Source organism: Littorina saxatilis, linkage group LG1 (assembly GCF_037325665.1).
Source record: "Littorina saxatilis isolate snail1 linkage group LG1, US_GU_Lsax_2.0, whole genome shotgun sequence".
NCBI classification, from domain to species: Eukaryota; Metazoa; Mollusca; class Gastropoda; order Littorinimorpha; family Littorinidae; genus Littorina; species Littorina saxatilis.
In genome coordinates, this window is record NC_090245.1 from 12,717,005 (window position 1) to 12,741,702 (window position 24,698).

The 24,698-nt window shown below is 44.1% G+C and overlaps 1 protein-coding gene across 1 annotated transcript; it reads right to left on the reverse strand.

Moving 5' to 3' along the window:
- Positions 1-24,655, reverse strand: LOC138962221 (mRNA (2'-O-methyladenosine-N(6)-)-methyltransferase-like). The gene is made up of 14 exons (XM_070333953.1): positions 24,395-24,655; positions 19,945-20,150; positions 19,096-19,437; positions 18,297-18,514; positions 17,695-17,849; positions 17,043-17,274; positions 16,680-16,779; positions 14,990-15,152; positions 13,667-13,836; positions 12,509-12,595; positions 12,094-12,275; positions 4,578-4,772; positions 3,955-4,029; positions 1-3,239 (listed from the first exon to the last, which is right to left on the reverse strand). The coding sequence occupies exons 3-14, from the start codon at positions 19,435-19,437 to the stop codon at positions 3,104-3,106; spliced, it is 2,055 nt and encodes a 684-aa protein (XP_070190054.1). The 5' UTR covers positions 19,945-20,150; positions 24,395-24,655; the 3' UTR covers positions 1-3,103.
- Positions 24,656-24,698: the final 43 nt, after the last annotated feature.

Below are 24,698 nucleotides of genomic sequence, written 5' to 3' on the forward strand. Positions count from 1 at the left end.
CTAATATTTTTCACATTTTTAAAATTTTACTTGATTCATTATTTCACACATGCACACACACTACACATGTATTTTTCACAATTTAAAATTCACTTGTTTCATAATTTTACAATATTAAATCGTAAAAATATTTACTCATTTGTAGATATATTATATGTGAACAAAATTTTCCACAAAACTAAAAGGCAGAACAAAACCATGTGCTTCAAATTGCTAAAATATAAATAATCTGTAAGAGACATTGGCATATATATCAATATTTAAAAAGGCAATTATTTTGAGTACCTCTGGTACCCTGTCACGACTGCATTAACTGCATCTCAGTTTGATTCTTTACTGTAAAACCACAAGAGAAAAACATTTTCTTCACAAAAAATCAAATTGTCTATCCTTTCCACCCTAAAAATCTCCATGATTCTCTGGTACATGTATACTTATTTACAATTGTTTTCAGATAGCTTGAGACTAGTTTCTTTCTTGCATCAATAACTCATTGCTAAATAAAGTCTTCACGAATGAAATGAGCTTCCTTGCAGATGTTAAATTGTTTCTGGTTGACATGCGCTAAACAAAAATGTGCTTCTTTTTAACTCAATTCTGCAAGCCATCATTTGTAAGCTATGCTTTTGTCAATAACATAAAATTGCAAATCCGAAATCATTCATAAGTCTTCCACCCCACTGCCACCTGTCCACATATGGTGCTATCAGTGATGAAAAGACACCCCTGAAAGCAGCACAAAAATGTACATTTTCTGCAGAAATATGGTTTATGACAGGTGCATTTTGATGAAGTTTATAGACCCAACAGACTGCAAAGGTGCCTTTTATTGGGAGGTAACCTTTTAATCGACTGGATCCTCACGCTACAAGTCGGCAAATCACTCTTGAAATGAAATGATAAAATAAATGCACTAAAAGTAAAACTACTATCAACAGTGACATATGTCAAGACAAAGCAGGTTCTTCTTTACTAGTTTCTGCGCCGTATACCTTCCAAATGGCAACAGCTTCGGCTGGCATATTATATGCTACAGGGTTCGCTCTGAGTGATAACTCCACTTTTCTACTGTTTTAAGCAGACTGAGTCGGTCTGTGTGATTCAGCTGGAGGACACCAAGTTTACCAACAGAAAAGTGTCTTAAATTCAAAAAGCAAGAGGTCAGATAAAATCAATTAAAAACACAGTCAGCTAGATGGGAATAAATTACAATCCTCATGATCAGACATTCGTCAGTGAAATCATGCTAGATGGGAATAAATTACAATCCTCATGATCAGACATTCGTCAGTGAAATCGTGGGACCTGGTAAGTGACTCGTGTGCCTTGAATATGTGCGCGATATATAAATTGCATTAAAAAATTTTTTTTTTTTAAATCCCTGCGCTTAGAACTGTACCCACGGAATACGCGCGATATAAGCCTCATATTGATTGATTGATTGACTTGGCACCAAGAGTCACTTACTAGGTCCCACGATTTCACCGACAAATTGCTCTTAAAATTTAAGAATAAGCGATATTATAACCACTTCTACCTTAGGGGTATTTGCATTGCTTGTTTCTGTCAATTTTTTAAAAAGCCATTAACAGTTTCACTCACAACTTCTCTCTAGATTTTTTTCCCTGGTAAGGCTATTCCATAATTTTACCTCAGTAATAAGTCACTAAGTAATACAAAACCATGTGCACACCCCTTCCCCTCCTCTCACCCACACACACACACACACACACACACACACACACACATAAACACACACGCACGCACACACACACACGCACGCTCACACAATTTATAACAATAAACACTCCTCACAGAAAACGCCAAGCAATCTCTGTGAGCAGGCAACAGACTTGACGCAAGCTCAAGCTGTTGATCATTGGTCGATAAATAGCTGCACCATACGACACTCTCCCTCCTGACTTGTCCTTTCCAATTTGATACCGCCATTAGAAGAGGGAGGTGTGTGTATCAAGAATTACAACCAGGATTGAAACAGCGATATGTTTCCAATCAAATCATAGGCGATGAAATAAAGTAACTGGAAGCAATCGGTTACTTCAAGTAGTTCAAAACGTTGTGTCTGTTGAAGTGTTACACTGTGTAAAACGTTGTGTCTGTTGAAGTGTTACACTGTGTAAAAGTGAGAACTTGACCTCACATGCACACACTCCGAAAAATATTGCACTTTTCCCAAATTCGTGAACACTCTCCAAATCACACACTGTCCACGAAATTTCAGAAACACAGAGCAATTTCACCGCACTGAGATATCTGATAACCGAACATACATACATGAATGCACTTGCTGTAGTTTTGTGTCTTTAAAAAATATAAGTCCAAGGAGTCCTTCTTACATATATACCGATACCTTTCGTCAGACTGTACATTTGCTGATCTTATCTCAGACTGTGCAATGCCACAGTCACAGCTGAGAATAGTAATTTGACCAACTTCATCCATCCCTTTTCCTTTCAATTTCACAAATAGATGCCTGATCCAAAATTCTCACAACAAATTCTTCTGTTGCACAATTATCCTTCACTCCAACTCCATGACACTGAAGTTTCTTCTTTTGCTTCAGTCTTCTTTTTGTTTATCTGATTGTTCAACCAAATGTAACATCAGAAACATTTACGTCATGGGTCTTTTGCCAGGAAAGTTGCATGCCATCAGCACTTGCCATCACATTTCACAATGCCTTGGATTTGCATCACCGACATTCACTGCACTTTTTTTGTATTTCCTCCATAAACTCTGACTGATGGCTGATGCAGTTTATGGCTTTTGCCGTGTCTCTCCTTGACTTGAGCTCTTTCAACAATTATTTAAGCAACATCCAGATCTGTCATCTTCCCCAGATGTTTTGTAAACTGAGATCAGTATTTTAACACAAACATTTCCTGAAGAAACCTTCACAGGCGAACATTTTGACGAATTTGTGGTGTCCTTGTCTTCGTGTTTTTTTAACAAACATTTTCAACAAGTCTTTCAGCTGACAGACAAACTTGGCCCCTCACCAGCAGCCCTCACAGCCATCAGAAAAGTTTCTGTTTCACACAGCGTTTCCTGTGTTAACTGTGTCTATACCGGTGAAAACTCCCTATGAATTTTTAGGCTTGGCAGCCAAGAGAAGTTCTTTGATTTTCTCAGGGGTGGGTCCCCACTTCCTGAAGCCAGCATCGTTTTGAAGGAACACCACCAGCGTGCCGTGCAAAGCCTTAATGTTCACGTCACCCCTGAAACAAATGTAGTGACCGTGTTACAACTTGTTCATCAAACTCAGGATTCTTCGCGTAAAGAAGGAAGCTGGGTAGATAAAGTATTCACAAAGAGGTGTATCTGAACTACCAGTTTTGAACACCAAATGTAGTGTTCACTGGGCTGGGGTCTGAACGTTTTATCTGTGAGCTTGATGTGTGTGATTACTCTTATGTGAACATGTGCCTTTGCAGTAGCTGATGAAAAACAAGCACTAAATTCAGGAGGCATGGTCCAAATAATGTTAATGTACACTTGAGTGAGAGAGAGAGAGAGAGAGAGAGAGAGAGAGAGAGAGAGAGAGAGAGAGAGAGAGAGAGAGAGAGAGAGAGAGAGAGAGAGAGAGAGAGAGAGAGAGAGAGAGAGAGAGAGATAGTGTGTGTGTGATTGAGTATGTGTCCGCGCGCCTGTGTATAATAATAATAATAAATGAGCATTTATATAGCGCAACATCATAACTTTACAATAACACTAAAATTAAAACACAGTTATACAAGCATTTACATCTACATTCATATGTATGTACGCTAGTGCACGCAAGAAGAGGCAAACAAATATGCGAAACAAATTACAATGTATTGAAGATGATCTTCAACAAGCATCTTGCACATGCATCTGGTAACAGCTTTTAACCTCGAGAAACAAGGGTCATAACTGTTTGCTAATGAATGCAGAAGCACCAAAGTTACTCACTGAGGACAGTTGTGCTGGAGGCCATGTCTGTACTCATGCTCTTGTGCTGGCAACACTACCTGTTTCCGACTGTATCTGTTGGAATAAATGGCAATTTCACCATATATATACTGTACATGTACTTGAAAACGGGCAAACCGTAGTTTAAAAAAAGAAAAGGACACACCCAGTTGAAAGCTGAAATGGTATATGTCCAAGTAAATGGCTCAAGGCATCATAGAATCACCTGAAAATGTATGCAGGGTTTTCCCAGTTGCGTCACAACAGATACCACTGCCCGTTTTTCCAATTCGGACCTTGAAACTCCCGTCAACCAATATTTTTATCACTAAACCCCCAACCTATTCATGTAACTACTAAAGAACTCCAATCAAACAATGACTTCCACATGACTGTTATTCCCCAAAAACATCAATTTTTTAGCCCCCGTCACATGGGTAGCTGAGCAAGAGAAACTCTTCTGTCGTCATACGTTATATTCGTCTGCCAAATCAGATATATGGCTTTTAAGAGGACGCTTATAAGCTTACCTTGTCGTGCTACATTTATTTTAGTTATTGTATGTGGCATTGTTGTTTGTCATTAACTGAATAAAACTGTTTAAACCACAAGAGAAACGCTACCTGCTGGTCTCGAGGCGGATGAGAGCTTCGGTGGGGGGATCTCTCCACTCGGGGATGAAGACGATGAAGGAGAGGGGCTCGTTGGACTCAGACAGGAGGTTTTCGAAGTGGTCCACCATGGCCTCCATCAGCTCTTCGCAGAACGGAGGGTTGGCCTCCAGCGAGCCGCTCAGCGGGAAGAAGTCAAGGACAGGCCTGCAGACAAAGCAAACTATGAAAGTCGTTACCCACATGCAACAAGCACACAGTGTCAAATAAACAGGTACAGTAAAACCTCCAAAAATCTGACCTCCAAAAAAATCTTAAACAGGAGGAGGTCTTAAAATGGGGGGGGGGGGGGGGGGGGGGGACATTTCCAGAGGTTATGAACGCTATGAACAGAAAGTCTGAGAAAACAAGGCCTCAAAACATTATGGAACCAACTTCAACTTCATGGCCATCTCTTTGAACAATATTGACATCAAGTTCTCGGATACATCCCATGATCTCGGAGTCTTTTTTGACAAAGATTTTAGCATGAAACAGCATGTAGTCCAAACATGTAAAGCAGCGCGAATGGAGATCCGGCGTATAGGTTCCATTCGACAGTACCTTACTGAAGACGCAACCAAAAGACTAGTCTGTTCCGGCATACTCTTTAGATTAGACTACTGTAATTCACTGCTTGCCGAATGTCCCAAATCTGTCACCAAGCCCCTGCAACTAGTCCAGAACGCTGCCGCTAGACTCGTGTTTCGAACACCTATGAAACAAAGCGTCACGCCTCTACTCAAACAGCTACATTGGCTTCCAGTCGAACAAAGAATTAAATGGAAAATTTCCTAAATAAATTATCATTTAATTAATATACTTACCCGAATCACATTAGCATTGAGTCACCTGAGATGCTTATCACTGAAAAACGCTTACCCGGCTAAAGAATTTAAAGGGAAGCAACCCCATCACCAAAACGAAAGTGAAAGTAGCTTTGGTAATGGGCCAGTACACCGGGAGTTACCTCCCATACGGGTGTATGCCACGTCACTTCCTCTAGGAACACGTGCCTATTATCATACGGCTTTAAAAAATCTTAAAACCATAAGCGGGGCAGGTGGGAGGGAATACAGTATGTGATTCGGGTAAGTATATTAATTAAATGATAATTTATTTAGGAAATTTTCCATTTAATATCATATTCTTACTCCGAATCACATTAGCAGATAACATCAACAAGGCGGTGGGCTAGAAATGAATCAAAACTCACCATCAAGTTCTGGACAGGAACTGGCCTGCTGCTATGAGCGCTGGAAGGCCTCTGGAGCCATCCTGTCGAAGAGCTGTGACGTCCCGAAGATAAAAGTTTATGAAAACATCTTCGGAACGCCAATACGCAGTTGTCAGCACCTCCTCTAGACGTCTGGAGCGCAGAACTGCCAGAGAGGATGCCCACGCCCTTGTCTCATGGGCTCGGGCCGAGTCAAGTGGCAAGGAGGGCATAACCCCCCCCCTCTTTGTGCGCCTCCACTCATAAGCCTGCTTGATGAGCGAGGACACCCACCGGGCCAACGTTACCTTCGACAAATCTTTCTCGCGCCTAGTAAGGAGAGAGATAAACAACAACTTCTGAGAACTAGACCGAATCGGCTGAGTCCGGGCTAAGTACAGACGAAGTGCCCTCACAGGGCAATTGACCGAATCGGGGTCACCCGGGGCCAACGCGCTGGTCAGAGCCTTAACTCTAACCAGCGGAGAGGCCTGCCCCGGAGACTGATTCTTGGCCAGGAAATCAGGCCGGAAACGCAAAGATGCGGAACCGTCCGGCTCAAAGGAGATATCTCCAGGCTGACCCGACAGGGCGTGGACCTCGCTACCCCGTCGGGCCGTAGCCAACAAAAGGAGAAACAGCGCTTTGCGAGTGACATTGAACAGACTGGCCTCGCTTAAAGGCTCAAAATCCGCAGAACGAAGGAATTCCAGGATTAAAAACAAGTCCCACTTGGGAGCGGGCAAACGAGCTTTAGCTTCCTTAAGAGCAGCCCCTTTAATGACTGCAGCTATAACGCCCCCGCCTCGAACAGAACGACCAATCTGCTGAAGAGTCGCCGAGATAGCGGAGCGCCGGACCCTCAACGAGGAGACTGAGGCGCCCTGTGAAGACATGAAAGAGAGGTGGTTAGCGACCTGAATAGAGCGCGGAGCCACCGAACTCACCCCTCTAGCTGAACACCAGGCAGTCCATGCCTTCCAGTGGGAAGCATAAACTGAAGAGGTGGACGCTCTATGCGAGCGAGCCACCAAGTCCAGAGTCAAAGACGACGCCCCAGAGCGCTTCAGCGAGTCCCGAACAACTTCCACACGTGAAGCTTCAGAAGACTGGGCTCCTCGTGTGGAATGCCTGTTCGGGGCTGCACTAGTTCCCCTCGCACTCGCACGAGTGCGATAGGAATGGGGGGCCCTTGGGCAAGCCGAAGAAGATCTGGAAACCAGACCTGCGACGGCCACAGAGGAGCGACCAGAAGAAGAAGGGCCGGCTCCTCCATCTCCGCTTTCCGGATTACTCGGCTGAGTAACGGAAAGGGAGGAGTCTGAAGATCTGTATGTGCCCCCCAACCCTCCCTGGACGCATCTGTAAAGAGGTCCAGGTCGGGGAGGGGCACGACGATCGGAACACCTCTGCAGACCCACTCCGTGTGCAACCACGGAAGGGTCGCAGACTGGAACCATCCCTGCAAAGGGATGAGGGCGTCCCAGTCCACCAGAGGAGAGTCCACAAACGGCTTCAGCGCGAACTGAAGCGGACATTTGTGGACCCGGCCCAGTGAAACCAGAAGAGCCATAGACTCCATCTGCCCCAAGATGGAGGCGAGCGAGCGGATGGAAGCCATCAGGAGAGGTAAAGTGGAGCGAATCTGAGCTTGGAGCTTGTCCACCCTTCTCTGAGAAGGCTGGACAGTCCAAGCGACCGTGTCGAAAGACATCCCCAGATAAGTGAATGTCTGTGACGGGGTCAGCTCCGACTTTACCCGGTTGATCGAGAACCCCAACCAGTTGGATTCTCGAAGAACCGTCAGGGTATCCTGCGAACAGCCGCTCTGGGACTGGTTCATGATGAGCCAGTCGTCCAGATAAGCCCGCAGACGGATACCCTGGGACCTCACCAGTGCACAGACCTGTCTCACCACCATGGTGAAAATCCACGGTGCGAGAGACAGCCCGAAAGGGAGTGCGCGAAACTGGTAGATCTGATCTCCCCACCGGAAACGAAGCCATTTCCGGTCGGTCGGATGCATAAGAATGTGAAAGTATGCGTCCGTGAGATCGATCGAGGTCACCCAGTCTCCTGGGCGGAGAGAGTCTCGGACAGAGGCTGGCGTCTCCATCTTGAATTTTATCTCCCTCAAGAAAGTATTGAGGAGAGATAAATCCAACACGGGACGCCATCCTCCTGATGCTTTGGGAACAGCGACCAGACGCCCGTAAAATCCCAGGGAGCTGTGGACCCGAACTCTCTCCACCGCGCCCTTCTGCTCCAGGGAGGCAATTTCCGACTGCAAGACGGAACGTGCTTCCTGCGAGAAGGGGGGCTTGAACCGCGGAGGCACTCGGGTAAGAGGCGCCTTTTCCTCCCGCCAGAGTAGACGGAAGCCCGAACTCACCACTCCCACAATCCATTGGCAGTCTACTACCGACATCCAACGAGAAAGTGCCCGGGAGGGGCCTCCCGCCATCACCAAGGTGGAGGGCGGGAGGGAGGTGAGATCGGGAGCGCTTCATTGGGGGTGTGGCTTACTTCCAGAGCCGCCACGCCCCCTCCCCGATGCCGTCCTCTTCTTCCCACCACGAGCGGCCGGCGAAGCCTGCCGCTTCTGAGCTGGCTTGGGGTTAGACGATGTCTGAGCCTGCTTCTGTTTAGAAGGCTGAGACTGTTTCACCCCCTTCAGAGTGTAGTCAAGGAACTGACTGTCCTTGTTTGACTGAATCTCCTTCTGTCTGGCATCCAGTGCCAGCGGACAGAAGAGAGACTCCTCTGAGACCGGGGAGACTCTCAAGGTCTCCCTAGTAGCCAGCTCCGTGAATTGGGACTGCGAGAGGAAGAGATCCCTCCTGCAGAGTACCGCTTGGGTGTACTGCAGGGAGGAAAGACGCAATTGTTCCTCATTGACCTTGGCCAATGCGGTCAAAAGCGCAGAGACATCGTCCGCATTCTGTTCTTCACTGAGAGTGAAAGGAACTAGCGAATCGGTCAATGCCCGAGACAGAGCCCGAACGAGAGTCTACGCAATGGAGGACAGTTCGATCTGCCGACGTCCAACCTCCTCAGCAGAGAGGAGGGAAGCCTCGGAAACCGGCAAAACCGAATCACGCTTGATCGGTTTAGTCAGAAGAGGCAGCAATTCCCGGGAAACCGGAAGGGTAGCCCTAGGGAGTGCAAAAGACGCCAGCCAAATCTGGCTCTGATTGGGCATGCCAAGCTTCCTATTGGCCGTAGGCACGAAGGAAGAGGCTTGGGCAGCTGAAGCCACCCACTGCTGAGCTGATTCCGGAACTGGACCAAAAGGAAGCAGTAACGGAACAGGCACTGGCCGAATACCACTCCCCGCATGTGCTGGACGAACCAGTGAATGCGAAAGTTGGTAAGCCACTGACGGAGACTCGGCGAACCGGAAGGAAGAAACATCCTCCTGTGCCGGCCGGAAGTCCGCCATGGCAGAAGGAACGAATGATGCGGAAGAGTCCGCAGCCACCACCCCTTCAGGAAAATAACGAGACGTTACTTCCGCCGCGACGTCAAGAACAGACTTGAGCTTCGACGGAAACACGCCCCGCGACTCCTCGCTGACCACTGATGGAGCATCAGAATAGTCACACGTGGAACCATGACCGAAGTCACCAGTTCCGGAAGCAGAAGCATGCCCTGGCAAACCGGAAACCGGAAAAGCCTGAGCACTAACGTCATCCTGCCGCCCAAAACCCTGTGAAGGTAAAGGGTAAGCAGGACGACCATCCGCAAAAACCGGAGCTGGATGAGCTGACGTCACTCCCCCGACTGAGTGGAGTGATGCCTGCTCAAGCCTAGGCGCTTGAAAGCCGGAAGGCGCACGCTGTAATCCACTATCTGGTATCCGGAAGGAACCACCAGAAGAGGAAGAAGCGTTTCCGGCCGAAACCGGAAGTGTAGTCAACGGAACCGCAAAATGCGGAAGTGAAGACTGCACTGGTTGACTTCGCGATCCGGAAGGACCGGAAGTCAGTGAATACTCCATCCTGCCGCGACCGCCGTAGCGTGCCGGAGCGGACGGATCATCACTTCCGGCAAGTGCCGGAAATGCGGCAGTCGAAACCGACTGCCGCCGCTGTTCGAACAAGTCCGGGGCCTCGTAGGTTATCGCCGGAAATGAAAGATCAGCAAGGTATCGGTCGTGACCCGATGCGAAAGAGCTGTCCCCCGAAGGAGAACGTCCAGGCGCCTCACGAGGGCTATCGGACCAGCTCTGCTTACCAACCGACGCTGAAGAGGGAGGACGCTGCTCCAAGCCGGAAGTGGAGGACAAAGACACGGAAGCCAATGCCCGGACGTCACTGCCAGATGCCGGAAACGCCGAACTGCTGGCGACGGAACGCTGAAATTCTGCCTGCACCAAGCTGCGGATTTCTGGAACCAGTGACTTTAACAGAGAGGAAACCAACGCACCTTGTCCAGGTGCTAACAAAGAAGACGAAGTCTCCGATGTAGAGACAGGTGCAGAAGTAACAGTAGCGCTAGGCGCCGCAAAAGAAGCAGAAGTAGTAACAGCGCTAGGCGCCGAAATTGGTACAGCCAACAAAGTGTTACGCTCTTGGTCTGTAACAAGTAACGTTGCTTTGGAAGAGGAAGCCTTAGCCTTAATTTTCCCCTTGGGGTCCGACTTGCCACGGCGCTTGTCTGAATCAGACATGTTGACAACAACACGTGGCAACGCGAAAAAAATTTACTGAAACATAAGTCTAAACGACTGGAAAATTCAGTAAACACACGCACTAATGCGTTAACAAAATACTATAGCTAAACTTGCCCCACAAGCAGAGGCACGGAGAGCTACAAACAAAGTCACACGAGCTAGAAACCTAACTCACACAACAAAATGGCGACACGCAAGACACTGACACAAACGTCAACAACACGTGGCAAAGTAAAAAGATTTACTGAAACGTAAGTCAAAACGACTGAAAACACAGTAAACACACACGCTTACGCGTCAACAAAATACTAAAGCTACACTTGCCCAAACAGAAAGAGGGCACGCAGAGCTACTAGCAAAGTCACACGAGTTAGCTAACTAACTCACACAACAAAATGGCGAAACACGCAAGTCACTGACACACAAGTCCGTAAAAAACGGACAACGTACAGTAACGAAACAGCGCAAACAACCAACAACAAACGGGAACGAGCTCACCAAACTGTAGGCAAGGCGAGCAGACAAGCTGGGTAACGTGGCCGGCGGGTGTCACTCAAACACACAAGGTCAGCCACAGAGCGTCAAAAAGTGAACCGTCCTCTCCGAGGTGAAAAAGACGTATGATAATAGGCACGTGTTCCTAGAGGAAGTGACGTGGCATACACCCGTATGGGAGGTAACTCCCGGTGTACTGGCCCATTACCAAAGCTACTTTCACTTTCGTTTTGGTGATGGGGTTGCTTCCCTTTAAATTCTTTAGCCGGGTAAGCGTTTTTCAGTGATAAGCATCTCAGGTGACTCAATGCTAATGTGATTCGGAGTAAGAATATGATATTAAATACAAGATCTGCTGCATATTCTATCAAATTGCCGCGGGCACGGCTCCACAGTACCTGTCCGATCTAGTGCAGAAAAACAATCCTGAAAGGGTTGTCCGCTCTGCCTCCCAAAATAAATTTGTCAAAGCTCCTAAGTATCAGAGGGACGATCATGGTGGCCGCTGTCTTTCAGTTGCAGCTGATCATATCTGGAACAAACTCCCTTTGTCTCTACGTCTCAGTCCATCTCTGCCTTCTTTCAAAGCAAATCTCAAGACTCACCTCTTCAGAGAAGCATTCTATGATGATGTAGTTGTCGCGACCCTGTGAATGTGCACTTTCGGATGAACAATGTTTACTCTGTGTGTGTATGTGTGTGTGTGTGTGTGTGTGTGTGTGTGTGTGTGTGTGTGTGTGTGTGTGTGTGTGTGTGTGTGTGTGTGTGTGTGTGTGTGTGTGTGTGTGTGTGTGGACATGTGTGGGTGGGTGGGTGTGTGTGTGTGTGTGAGTGTGTGTGTGTGTGCATTATAATTGTTGTGTGTACTGGGAGTTCGTTCCTGTAAGAGCCTCTGGATTTTTGTAACATTTATGTTTTGTTTTTGGTTTTTGTTGTAAAGTGTTTATGATTGTGTTCTATTCCGTCAATGGCGTCATTCTGGTAATGATGTTATTGCTTTTGTAAAGCGCTTTGTGTGTTCGAAAGCGCTATAGAAATCACCATTATTATTATTATTATTATTATCTATAGAAACTGTCCTTCTCACACTTCAAAGAACCTACCCTCTTGAACCAAAGTATCCATCAGTGTCGGAGAATGCTGAGCAATACTGCTTGAAGTAACAATTCAAGGGTGACGCGAAGCACTCAAAGGTCACACCAAACAAGCGATGGAGACACTCGAAGATGGGGGAAGGTAAAGCCGCCTGCATTCCAAATCCTTCCTGGTCTGTGCCGTAGTAAGTCTGCAAAGAAAATGGGATGATGTGTGAGGATACGCAAGAAAAGGGTATACAATGCGACCACCCATACAAACACAAGTAAGCACATACAAGCAAGCAAGGACACACAGACACACACGGAGACACACAGAGATACTGTCCATAGAAAGAATTGTGCATGCAGTCTGGAATTTAAAAAAAACATTATTTGCTAAATATCGAACACACACACACACACACACACACACACAGCTTACCTGGTATCTTTTCAAGAGACACCAGGCTCTGCTAAGGTAGAGAACCAGCTGAGGGTCATCCCTGCAGTTCATCCTGTACATCTGCTCCTGAAATCACAGCAAACCATACCAACTTGTAGCTCAAGAAAAATAATTAGTAACGAACTCTAATTTCTAAATTTCAATCTGTGCAACAAGTCTGATCACAATAACAATACAGTGATCGCCGCTTAATAAAGCCACTTCTGGACCGACGAAAAATGGCTTTAATAAGCGGCGGTCCAGGAATACGTCATTTTCGAAAGAAAAAAAATCTTCTCTTTTGTTTACGTCACTCAGTCACTTTCTTTCGTCATTTACACTTGTTTGAATCTAAACAAAACTTCACGAAGGATGTTGAACTTTTGTTTTAAATATGTACATGTACGTGTACTTTGATAACTTCGGTACATCGTTAATTTCACTGTCACCGTCACGAATCATTACTCGGCAGAGAAGAACGATTTTATGAGTGTTTGTTTGTTGGTCGTCTTCCACAAGATAATGTGAGTTTTAGTCACAAACTACGTGATATCTCTGAGAAAACTGGCTTTAATAAGCGGCGGGTTGGTTTTATTAACCGGCTTTTTCTATAATACATAAGATATAGTGATAAATCCGGACCGTCTGAAATCGGCTTTTATAAGTGGCTGGCTCTATTAACCGCGGTTTTATTAAGCGGCGTCCACTGTATCACTTCAGACATTCTAAGTAGTAATACATGGAACAGTCAGAGGTTTCACACGTTTCAAATCAGGAAATACAATTACTGCACATTACTGTGCTGTTCAAAATCGGCGCAAAAGAATGCCTCTCAGCAACTTATCTTTCAAACCACTGTTAGCATCTTTTTGTTTTCTCCTGAAAATATTTTTGTTTTTTGTTTGTTTGTTTGCTTAACGCCCAGCCGACCACGAAGGGCCATATCAGGGCGGGCCTGAAAATATATTCACAACATACTTTCAACATCAGCTCTACAAAGTTAATTCCAGGAATGTGCAATTTACTGTATCATGAAATTTCCATGCTGATCCAATGTTGCTGTGAACAAGTACATTCCATTTTCAAGCTTCTTCACTTTTAACAAAACTTGGCTTCAAGGCTCCTGAAAGACTTGTTCATCAAAGTTATATCACTAACCAGTTTTTGGAAGTGTGCAGATGTGACACGAACTGTGTCTTTTTTATAGGTGAGGTTGATGTAGTCATTGTCTGGATGATACTCTACTGTGGGTAAGCGGGGTGTTGGTGTGATGAGATGGATAGCGTAGCAGTTCATCTTCCTCGGCGGCACCACAGGCATGGTTGCCTCTGCAAGTGTAAAAGAGGTTAAACAAGAAGGGCAAAGCCCATACGACTCACATGCTTTACACATTTTTCCTACCAAAATACATGTGACCTTGACCCAAGGTCAAGGTCATCCAAGGTCATGCAACACAAAGCTGTTAATTCAAGACATAGGAAGTACAATGGTGCTTATTGGCTCTTTCTACCATGAGATATGGTCACTTTTAGTGGTTCACTACCTTATTTTGGTCACATTTCATAAGGGTCAAAGTGACCTTGACCTTGATCATATGTGACCAAAAGTGTCTCATGATGAAAGCATAACATGTGCCCCACATAATTTTTAAGTTTGAAACAGTTATCTTCCATAGTTCAGGGTCAAGGTCACTTCAAAATATGTATACAATCCAACTTTGAAGAGCTCCTGTGACCTTGACCTTGAAGCAAGGTAAACCAAACTGGTATCAAAAGATGGGGCTTACTTTGCCCTATATATCATATATAGATGAGGTATTCAATCTCAAAAACTTCAGAGAAAATGGGGAAAATGTGAAAAATAGCTGTTTTTTAGGCAACATTTATGGCCCCTGCGACCTTGACCTTGAAGCAAGGTCAAGATGCTATGTATGTTTTTTGGGGCCTTGTCATCATACACCATCTTGCCAAATTTGGTACTGATAGACTGAATAGTGTCCAAGAAATATCCAACGTTAAAGTTTTCCGGACGGACGGACGGACGGACGGACGACTCGGGTGAGTACATAGACTCACTTTTGCTACGCATGTGAGTCAAAAATGAAAATGAAATGAAATGAAAAAATGAAAAAAAAATTAAGATTCTACCTTGATTGTTCAGATCTTCTGTACACAATGTCTGTAAATTTACACCCATTGTAAGACTCCCTCCTTTTTAAGACCAATTTTCTCATATTATTTTAGGTCTTAAAAGGGAGGTTCACTGTACAGTTATCCTCTTTAAACAAATAATCTTTTGACGAAAATAGAAAACACCTAGCCGAGACCGATTTGACAGATATAAATTAGAGACTGGTTTGACCTAAAAGTCTTTCATCACCACAAAACAAACAAAACAAAATAAAAAGGAAAGGACCTTCTTATCACGATGTTATCGAAAAAAAAACTAACACACATAAACAAAACAAGGAACTGTTCCTACCCGTGATGCCCTGTTCTTTCATAATGGTGGCGCTCAACTCTGCAACCTTGCGAGCGATTTCGCAACAGGTGTGGTACCACTTGAGGCAGATCCCTTCCACAGAGCTCTGGGCCACTTCTGTCAGGTGAGGCTGGCACTGCCGCTTTAAGTGAGCCAGGCGTTCCTGAGTGGGCAAAACAATGAGAACTGTGAAATGTGTCACAGTCACTGGTTTTCTGGGCTGAGGTGCACCAACCAAAAGTGGGTGCCAAAGTGGGTGCCAAAGTGGGTGCAAAAGTGGGTGCCACCCAAACTTCTTCTTCTTCTTCTGCGTTCGTGGGCTGAAACTCCCACGTACACTCGTGTTTTTTGCAAGAGTGGAATTTTACGAGTATGACCGTTTTTTACCCCGCCATTTAGGCAGCCATACGCCGTTTTCAGAGGAAGCATGCTGGGTATTTTCGTGTTTCTATAACCCACCGAACTCTGACATGGATTACAGGATCTTTTTCGTGCGCACTTGGTCTTGTGCTTGCGTGTACACACGGGGGGTGTTCGGACACCGAGGAGAGTCTGCACACAAAGTTGACTCTGAGAAAATTAATAAATCTCTCGCCGAACGTGGGGACGAACTCACGCTGACAGCGGCCAACTGGATACAAATCCAGCGCGCTACCGACTGAGCTACATCCCCGGTGCCACCCAAACAAGAGAGAACAAACTGCAGGTTCTGATTCGGGCTCCAGTTTGGGTGGTAACTTTCTCGTGCACTTATGACTAAGAGCCCATGTTGTGCTGCCTTGACACCAGATCAGAAGGATAGGTGAGAGAGAAAGAGGGTTGGGGAGGGGGGAGAGGGTAGAGGGGGATTACTTTCCCTATGGCAACTGTCACAGCAGTACATATACATGTAGAGGCACTAGGGCTATATTATGTCCAAAGCTGAAACTAACAAGAAATTCCTCCGATAGGAAAAACACCCCCGTCAAGGGAAATAACCTTCTCAGTTGGTGGCAGTGAGAATGGTTATTTCCCTTTGACCAACGGGGGTGTGCCTCTATAAGTCCTTGTATAATTTTAATCCACCAATAACTCCCTAACCGTGTGTTTGACTGGTCCCAATTTTTGTAAGGACCGTCTCAGGAATGTATAGAACCTGTTCACCAAGTTTGGTGACGATCGGTCCGTTCATTCTTGAGATCTACTTGCGAACACAAACACACAAACAAACACACAAACACACAAACAAACACATCGAGTGAAACCTATACACACCCCTATACCGGGGGTGTAAAAATCCTAGGAGCCCTAAACCGGAACATACATTGCTGAAACTTTTAAAACAGAGAGCTATTCTGAGAACTAACTAGAAATTGTTTGGGGTAAAACTTTCCCTAAACCGGAAATCAGGAATAAACCGCAAAATTAGCATACTCTTAAACTAAAGAAGTGCTTTCCTCTGCCTTAGTTTCCCAGTGAGTTAACTGCAAAAACCTAAAATTCCATGAACATTATTGTTGTGAAGGGATGCATTTTTAAGCAAGTGTGACATTCTGTCTGCATGAGAAACATGACGTTCTAGTCAAAAATGCGAAAGTAAGGCTTAAAAGAAACCAATTCTCTGTTAAATTAATGACCAGCAGATTACCATGCATTGGTCACAGTTAACTTTCACCACAAAACGATCATGATTAGAAAGAGACAGACTTACCAAATAATCGTCGTAGCTAGCGGTGCCTTTCTTTCGGAGCCATACAAACGTCTCCTCCACGTTCCACTTCACAACTTTTCGACTCTCGGAGGTTGCGTTCCTGCAAATACAAATTTTACTTCATGAAAACTTGTAAGGTTTACACATTCTGCAATACCAAATTTCCAGGTCTTGGTGGGCAGGACAGTGACAAATACACAGGTGTACAAACCTCAGACAATACAGTAAAATCTGCATTTACAGGGGGAAAAACATGACAATTTAGACAAAATTCCACACCACTTTTGCTTTTCATCCAAAACACAAGCTGCAACAACTTGTATGTAAAACAAACCATTCAGCTATACTCCCGGGACCACCTACCTGGATTCAATCATTTTCTTGGCAGCCTCTGCATATCTGAACAGCAGTTTACGTGCATCACCAGTGTATCTTGGTTTGACCAGTTTCACAGGAATGTCATTCATGATCTCACGGAAAAGAGACATGCATAGTTCTGGAAAGCACTGAGTTGGCAGCAGGGGATCCCTTCCTTTGTCCCGAATTTTGTGTGCCAGCAGTGCTCTGTTGTAGGCATTTGGTGGGGCTCCAATTCCTGACGTAACAGTACAAGTAAAACAGTGTTATTTGAGTGCTTAGTAATTTAGTATCATCATAGTACTAAGATTAAGAAGTCAATTTTAAGCTAAAGAGGTGCATGTCAAAATGGTTAAAGAACTTACCAGCAGGACACAAAAGGCTCAGTTTAAAACTGTTAGCAAACAGATCAAAGAAGGGAAACCCAATGTTCAATAGATGCAGAACTATTAAGCCGCCTGTTAATATCTTCAAGCAACAGACCCATTTATAGCAGCAGGCACTTTCCTATCCAGAGCTGGACTCCAAATGTAAAGGCGACCGACAAGAAGAAGAAGAAGAAGCAACAAACACTTTTATACACTGATCCGACATTCAAAATGAAGAAGACGAAACTTGCAAGTTGTGCAGCACATAATCCACAAGTAAAATGACAAACCTTCTCTGGTCTGTAGGCTGTTTCCAAAACTCAGTCTGGCTTCGTTGGTGAGCTGGGAGCGTAAAAACTCGGTCTCTGGGTGAGGGCAGGGGATGGTCAGAGGCTTTCGCTGGTCAATCATGATGTTGGTTGCAATTGTGAAGTTGAAGAAGCTCCTGAAACATGACACAAGATACATCATGATACTTATCGTAATTAGCACTGCGTGACTCACGACTGAAGGCAATGTGAAAGCATACAACATCAAACAGACTTATCTTGACTTCTTGAACAAAATGTTTTACCTTCTTCCCTCTTTCCTGCCCCTCCCTCGCCATTGCCTTTTTAATCCCTTTCAGTGAACTGATGACACCAACAAGTTAACATCGACTGTCTTCTTAAACTATGCTCGGCCCATTCTTTATACTTTTATCACATCAAAGCATTTTTTGACAACTTTGAAGTAAAACTCACTCAGTGTTCATGGGTATTCCATGTCAAATGAGTCAAATTACTACAAGTGAAAGTAACCAGTTTGACATATCTTATTACAACTTTAAATCCTGCGTTGCCGTTAGGTCATCCCTTGACAAGCAAAACACAAACACAGCCTGGTAACTCACGACAGAGGGAAGGCTATCTTCTTTGCAGGGTTGGCGTCAGGCGTGTCAGTGCTGGCCCGTCGCTTGTCCCCAGCCCCAGGGGTGCGAGGAGGAGGAATGTCAATGCTGGGGCGACTGAGCCGAACGTCCGTGTGGGAGGGGGTGGGGCCCGGAGCCGTATCATCAGGCTTGAGAGACCTGATGCCCAGTGGGTCTTGAAGGCTTGAGTCAAACTCACCCTGGAGATACAACATCATCAGAGATTGAAAGATGGAAGTGTTAGCATTAGGAATCCATTAGTGCTGTGAATGTAGAGTGCGTGTGTGTGGCTTGTCCTACGCCATTTGAGTGAAGGTCTTTTTGTGAGTTGGTATGTCCTGTGTGTACATTATACGCGTTAATGGAATCTTGTACTCTTTATTTCTACTCAACCAATCTTCAAATGTTGATGTACACACAGCCCATGGCCATGCACAGCATAAATGTTTTAGGATTCTCACCTTTACTCATTTACTGTTGTTTTGGAATATGTGGTAGTGTAACTCATAGATCCGTTCAATTTTAAGAAAATTATGATTCTGTTCATACCCATACGAACAATGAAAAACCACGCTGTACAAAACACTGCTATCAGTTAAATGTGAATAATGGGTGAAATACAAGCTGCTCTCTAGCTACAGCCAGTAAAATTTGAAGTACAAACTAACCTTACACTTGAGTTACAACTCCTTGATGTTGACACTAAATGTGATACTACTACTACTGTACTAGAGTAGAGCGAAAAGGGGCAGGGGCGAACAGAAAACCAGGAACACCTTACCTCCAAGTTAGGCTGATCCCACGCTGACTCCCGCGTGAACTTGTTGAAGAAGTAGGGGCGATTCTCTCTCTTGCTCCACAGCTTGCGCCAGCCTTTCACCAGGAGCTGTTCGGGTAGGTCGTGTGACGGATCATTTTCCAGCAGAGGGCTCAAGGGCAGACCACTGTCAGAGGAATTCTGTCGGACACGACCAGACTCCTCCGTCGAGCTGTCGAGCTTTGTGGGTGAAACGGCTAAAGTGCTGGTTGGCTCCTCTTCCTCCTCCTCTGGCTGCTGTGGAGTGGAGTGGACCTCCTCGGTCTTGTTCGGTTCCACCGGTTTGGTCTGAGACCGCAGGTTCATCTGTTTTGCACAAAAGAAAACAACAACAAATATTTAAGTCTTCCTTTTGCCACTTGTAAACCTGTCACATTAACACAAGTGTCCTCTCTTCACTTACTTAGTGACAAGTTTATACACATTTCCCGTTGTCAATACTGATCAATCACCGGTTTAATTAGGCAAGAGTAGTATTAACTGATAGACAGAAAAATATTCTGATGGTTAAAATCTGACAATATTGGAAAGCATCATAATGCTTCATCAAGTGGTTAGACCTGCAGCCTGCAGGTTCCCATTTAGCTCAGGAGAGTTTTTCTTTAAAAATAATAATATCATTATGTTCTTATACATGTTTATTTTGACAGAATAAGATGACTGAATGAACGAATATAATGGAAGCTAAGCTTCTTGGAATCTTGCCCAGCATCAAATAATGTAACAATTCCCAAAGGGTTGAGCATAATCATTGAGTTGTCTTATTTGCAGCAGCAAAAAAATGTATACATGGATTGATGGAGTCAAACTTACTTTGGCTGATGAAGTGAATGCAACACACTGAAATGTTTCTGTATGAATAGTCTCCAGGCCTGGAGATGGAGAAGAATAGACGTCAGCGTTCTACATAAAAACTGCAGCGTTGCTAGTGGTTAAGATGCCAAAGACCCCTGCCAGTGATGCTGAGAGTGGCACCATAAGCTGCAGTTGTACTGTTCTGCTGGTGCCAGGCCAGTCCTCTGCAAAAATCAAGATGAAAGAAATGTTATAAAGATGATTGAGGAACAACAAGTTGACAATCAATTTATACATAAAGCATACCCAAATTCAATTTTATTTCGAAAAAAAAAATTTCCACTTGTGAAAATTCAATAATGTGAACAGCAACTAAGATAGCTTTCTTCCCATGTAAAACAATGTTGTGAATTACCACACACTCTCCTAGGTGTTAGTTTTAAGTCTTGTACATGAAACAAGAGCATCCCTTCCACTGGGGCCTGTGCCAGAAAGTCTGGCTGCTTGCTATGCAGAGTAGGACATTTTTATCTGCTGGCCGATGTGAATGCGTGATGTATTGTGTAAACAAATTCCATCTCACACGGCATAAATAAATCGCATAAAAAAAAATATTAAAAACATAAATAAATCCCTGCGCTTAGAACTGTACCCACGGAATACGCGCGATATAAGCCTCATATTGATTGATTGATTGACATTTTACTGGATCAATTTATCTTTGAAATTCAAATAGGCGTCAGTCACTCAGTGACGTATACAAAAATAATTTAACAAAAATTCCCACTCCACACAAAATGCATCAAGAATAATGATTGTTGGTATGCTTCCAGTTCCATTGAAAGGATGCATGGATTCCATGATATGAATATATCTGGACAAATTTGAACTACTGGTTTGTAAACGTGATAATTTACAAGTTAATTTGTAGTAACTACTACTAGTATGTACAGTGGAAACACCCATTTAAGACCCCCCTCCCCCTTTCAAGACACCACTTTACAGATCTTTTGTACATAATGTCTGTACATTTTCTTCCATTTCAACACTTTCTCCCTTTGAAGAACTAATTTTGTTCATATTTTTGGAAGTCTTAAATGGGGGGTTCAACTGTACTCATAGCACAAGCAGTAGATCTATCTTGTTATTTGAATTGTCACCCAGCATCTTTACATGACTTAGAAGTTAAATTGCTTGGGAGAGCAAAAAGAGAATTGATCATATGAAAAAAGGGGACTTTCAATTTCATGAGGTGCACATGTTTGTTTGTTCGTTCATGGGCTGAAACTACAACGGCTTTTACGTGTATGACCGTTTTTACCCCGCCTTTTAGGCAGCCATACGCCGCTTTCGGAGGAAGCATGCTGGGTATTTTCGTGTTTCTATAACCCACCGAACTCTGACATGGATTACAGGATCTTTTTCGTGCGCACTTGGTCTTGTGCTTGCGTGTACACACGGGGGTGTTCGGACACCGAGGAGAGTCTGCACACAAAGTTGACTCTGAGAAATAAATCTCTCGCCAAACGTGGGGACGAACTCACGCTGACAGCGGCCAACTGGATACAAATCCAGCGCGCTACCGACTGAGCTACATCCCCGCCCGAGAGGAGGTGCACATGTGATTGTGATTGTACAAATAAATGAAAAGCAGTGCACCTGTGATTGTGAAAATAATGGAGGAGCACTGCTTACGTATGAATTTGTATAATAATGCAACAGATAGAATATAGGGCCTTCTGGTACTAGTAGTACTAGCTTAGTAAAGCTGTGTGTAAATATGAAGGGGGATAAGGCACTAGCCGGTCTGCACATAAATTGACCTCGGAGAATGGAAACATCTCCACCCTTAAACCACCAGGCGCGGCTGGAATTTGAACACTCCACCTTCAAAATGGAAGGCTGGCATCTTATCAAGTTTCAAGTTTCAAGTTTTATTTATTCCAATAAAACCCCGTGAGGGTACATGGAAAATTAAAAAACACAATAAAAACACATTTCATTCAACACCAAATAAAAGGAACTAAAACAAAAAGAAATCAGACTATGTACAGAAAAGGGAGTTGAGGGGTGAGGGAGAGCAAAAACAATACAAGAAACAATTCAACAATAATAATAATAAATAATAATAATAATACAAAAAATAATAAAACATTACAAGTGCAAAGTGATTACATACATTTCTTTACTATGGGAAATGGGGGGAAGGGAGAGGGGGGGGGGGGGTGATGGGTGGGTTAAAGGCACAGTTAGCCTCCCGTAAACCATCACAGAGCTCCCCGAGCGTCTAAATACAGTACAAGCATACTTCCATTTGAACGCTCACCGAACGGGAACATCCTGGCTGCTTTCTGTCGAGCGTGAGACATTTTCCAAGAATTTATTTTCGTAGACTTGTTCCGTTAACAACAACGGCGCCTCGTTTTTGCGCTAGACCTAACTTTTAAAATCTAAATAATAAATTGACAGCTTGTTACACAAACATTCTTTTATCATAAAAGAATTCGTTTTTCATCAAGACAAGATCAGAACAATTCGAAGTTGTGAAAGTTTAAAAAAAGAAAAGCCCGGAAGCAGGGTCACGCAAGGGTCGTAGCAGACGACGGCCGGTTTATCAGTGCAAATCGCCGTTCCTCTCAACAGTCAAAAGCCATCGCTAGAGTTCTTGTGAACCACAGCCGTTGTTTCGTGCATAAAAAAACGTGCTATTGTAGATAAGCTCACGTCGAGTCGCATTCAAATGACTAACTATGACGACTGCATTGTGAAAAGGGAAAACTGGATCACACGGGTTCACGATGGCTCAGGGGTAAGATAAACCACGCAAAAATAAATTCTTTGAAAATTGTTCGCTCTTTACTGAGGGCACCTAGGATGTTCTCAATTGGTGAGTGTTTAAATGAAAGGGTGTTTGTACTGTGTGTAAAAGCCTGACCGTATCTGTGATGGTTTACGGGAGGCTTACTCTGCCTTTAACATAAGGACAAAAATACTATTACAAACAACACAAAACAGATAACGGAATATCCACTAGGCCATTGTGCCAGTCCACCCTCTCATTAAATTTTGCTTACAAGGAGAAGGGAGTGGTTTATATGAAGGATGAGATTGAGTGTGATTGAAGACTTGTGACATGTCTAGAAGATAGTACAAGTACATGTACTTGATTTTAAATTTAATACTACTTTTGTCTTATCAACTTCAAATTATATTGGGTAGGAGAAGGGGAGGGGACATGAGTCAGGACTGAACAGTCAACATCATTGAGTTGATAGTGTATCTAATTTATAACCCCCCGCGGGTTAGGGGGAGTCCCATATTGGTTGGGACTAGAAAGAATTTACCCGATGCTACCCAGCATGTCGTAAGAGGCGACTAACGGTTCTGTTTCTTCTCTTCTTTTGTCTTATTTCTGCCTTACCAGTCCTTTCACCTATATTTCCTTCCAAGAAAACTCTCCCTACTATTCCCTGCAGTTTTCCAATTCTTTTCTTGTTGTCTTATTTCTACCTGACTGGATCCATCACCTTTATTTCACTTACCAAAAGTCTTCTTTTCCACATCCTTATTTCTCTGCACCCCGCATGTCGTATGAGGCGACTAACGGATTCTGTTTCTTGTATAGAATATAGTCAATGTTTGTAAAGATTTTAGTCAAGCAGTATGTAAGAAATGTTTAGTCCTTTGTACTGGAAACTTGCATTCTCCCAGTAAGGTCATATATTGTACTACGTTGCAAGCCCCTGGAGCAATTTTTTTATTAGTGCTTTTGTGAACAAGAAACACTTAACAAGTGGCTCTATCCCATCTCCCCCCCCTTTCCCCTATCCCATCTCCCCCCTTTCCCTCGTCGCGATATAACCTTCGTGGTTGAAAACGACGTTAAACACCAAATAAAGAAAGAAAGAAATCTAATTTATAGAAATGATGTTGACGTCTGTCACTGTCAGTGTCACCATGTGGTAATTTGAGCCAGTGTAATGTTAAGTTAGTTGCAGAGTGTATGTGTATATTTCGCTTTCACTTTGGCCAGCTCATATATTCTTTAGTTCATTATTTGATCTCCTCATGGAGTCTATACACCCGTGAGTATTGGAACTGGAAAGAATGGGATCATGTCCAGTATCCAGGTGTGCAGTGTGTGATAAAAAAAAACTGCTACTGCTGGAGCGAGTTTTTCTTATTATGTTTGAAGAAGGGAAGTGGCAAAATGCTTTGAACATGGCAAAATGCTTTGGTAACTGAATTATCGATTGAATTTGACAGCAAAAGTGTACAAGTTTGTAAGTACTTTCAATCCCCGCTGTGACGTACGTACCACTACCACAACCAGATCCTCCCAGTAGAACTCTGATGCCCACACCAACTCCATTTAACAGCACAATCATGTGTGAAACTTGTGCAAAATTTAATATACAGATATTTAGACTGGAGCTTCGAGATGTGATCCATGTGTGTGCATACTCACAATGTTATTCGTGGATCTAGCAAGAAGATCGAGATGTGTTGCACTAGGAAGTGAACCGAACCTCTACCTTCTCAGATCACACTGCATCAATAGTCTAGCTCATTGAGATAGAATTAGCACATGTTCCGCTCAGTAAAAGTCCTCTATTGCTCAAAAAGTCATTACAGGAGATGAATGTACTAAAATAAATGTACGATCAAGCCTTTTTAGCTACACAAAAACAAATGTTCAAGAGGTCGACGAGGACCCGTCTTGCATCGACGCCATCTTGGCTTCTCTAGCGTAGGCCTAAAATGGTGGATTG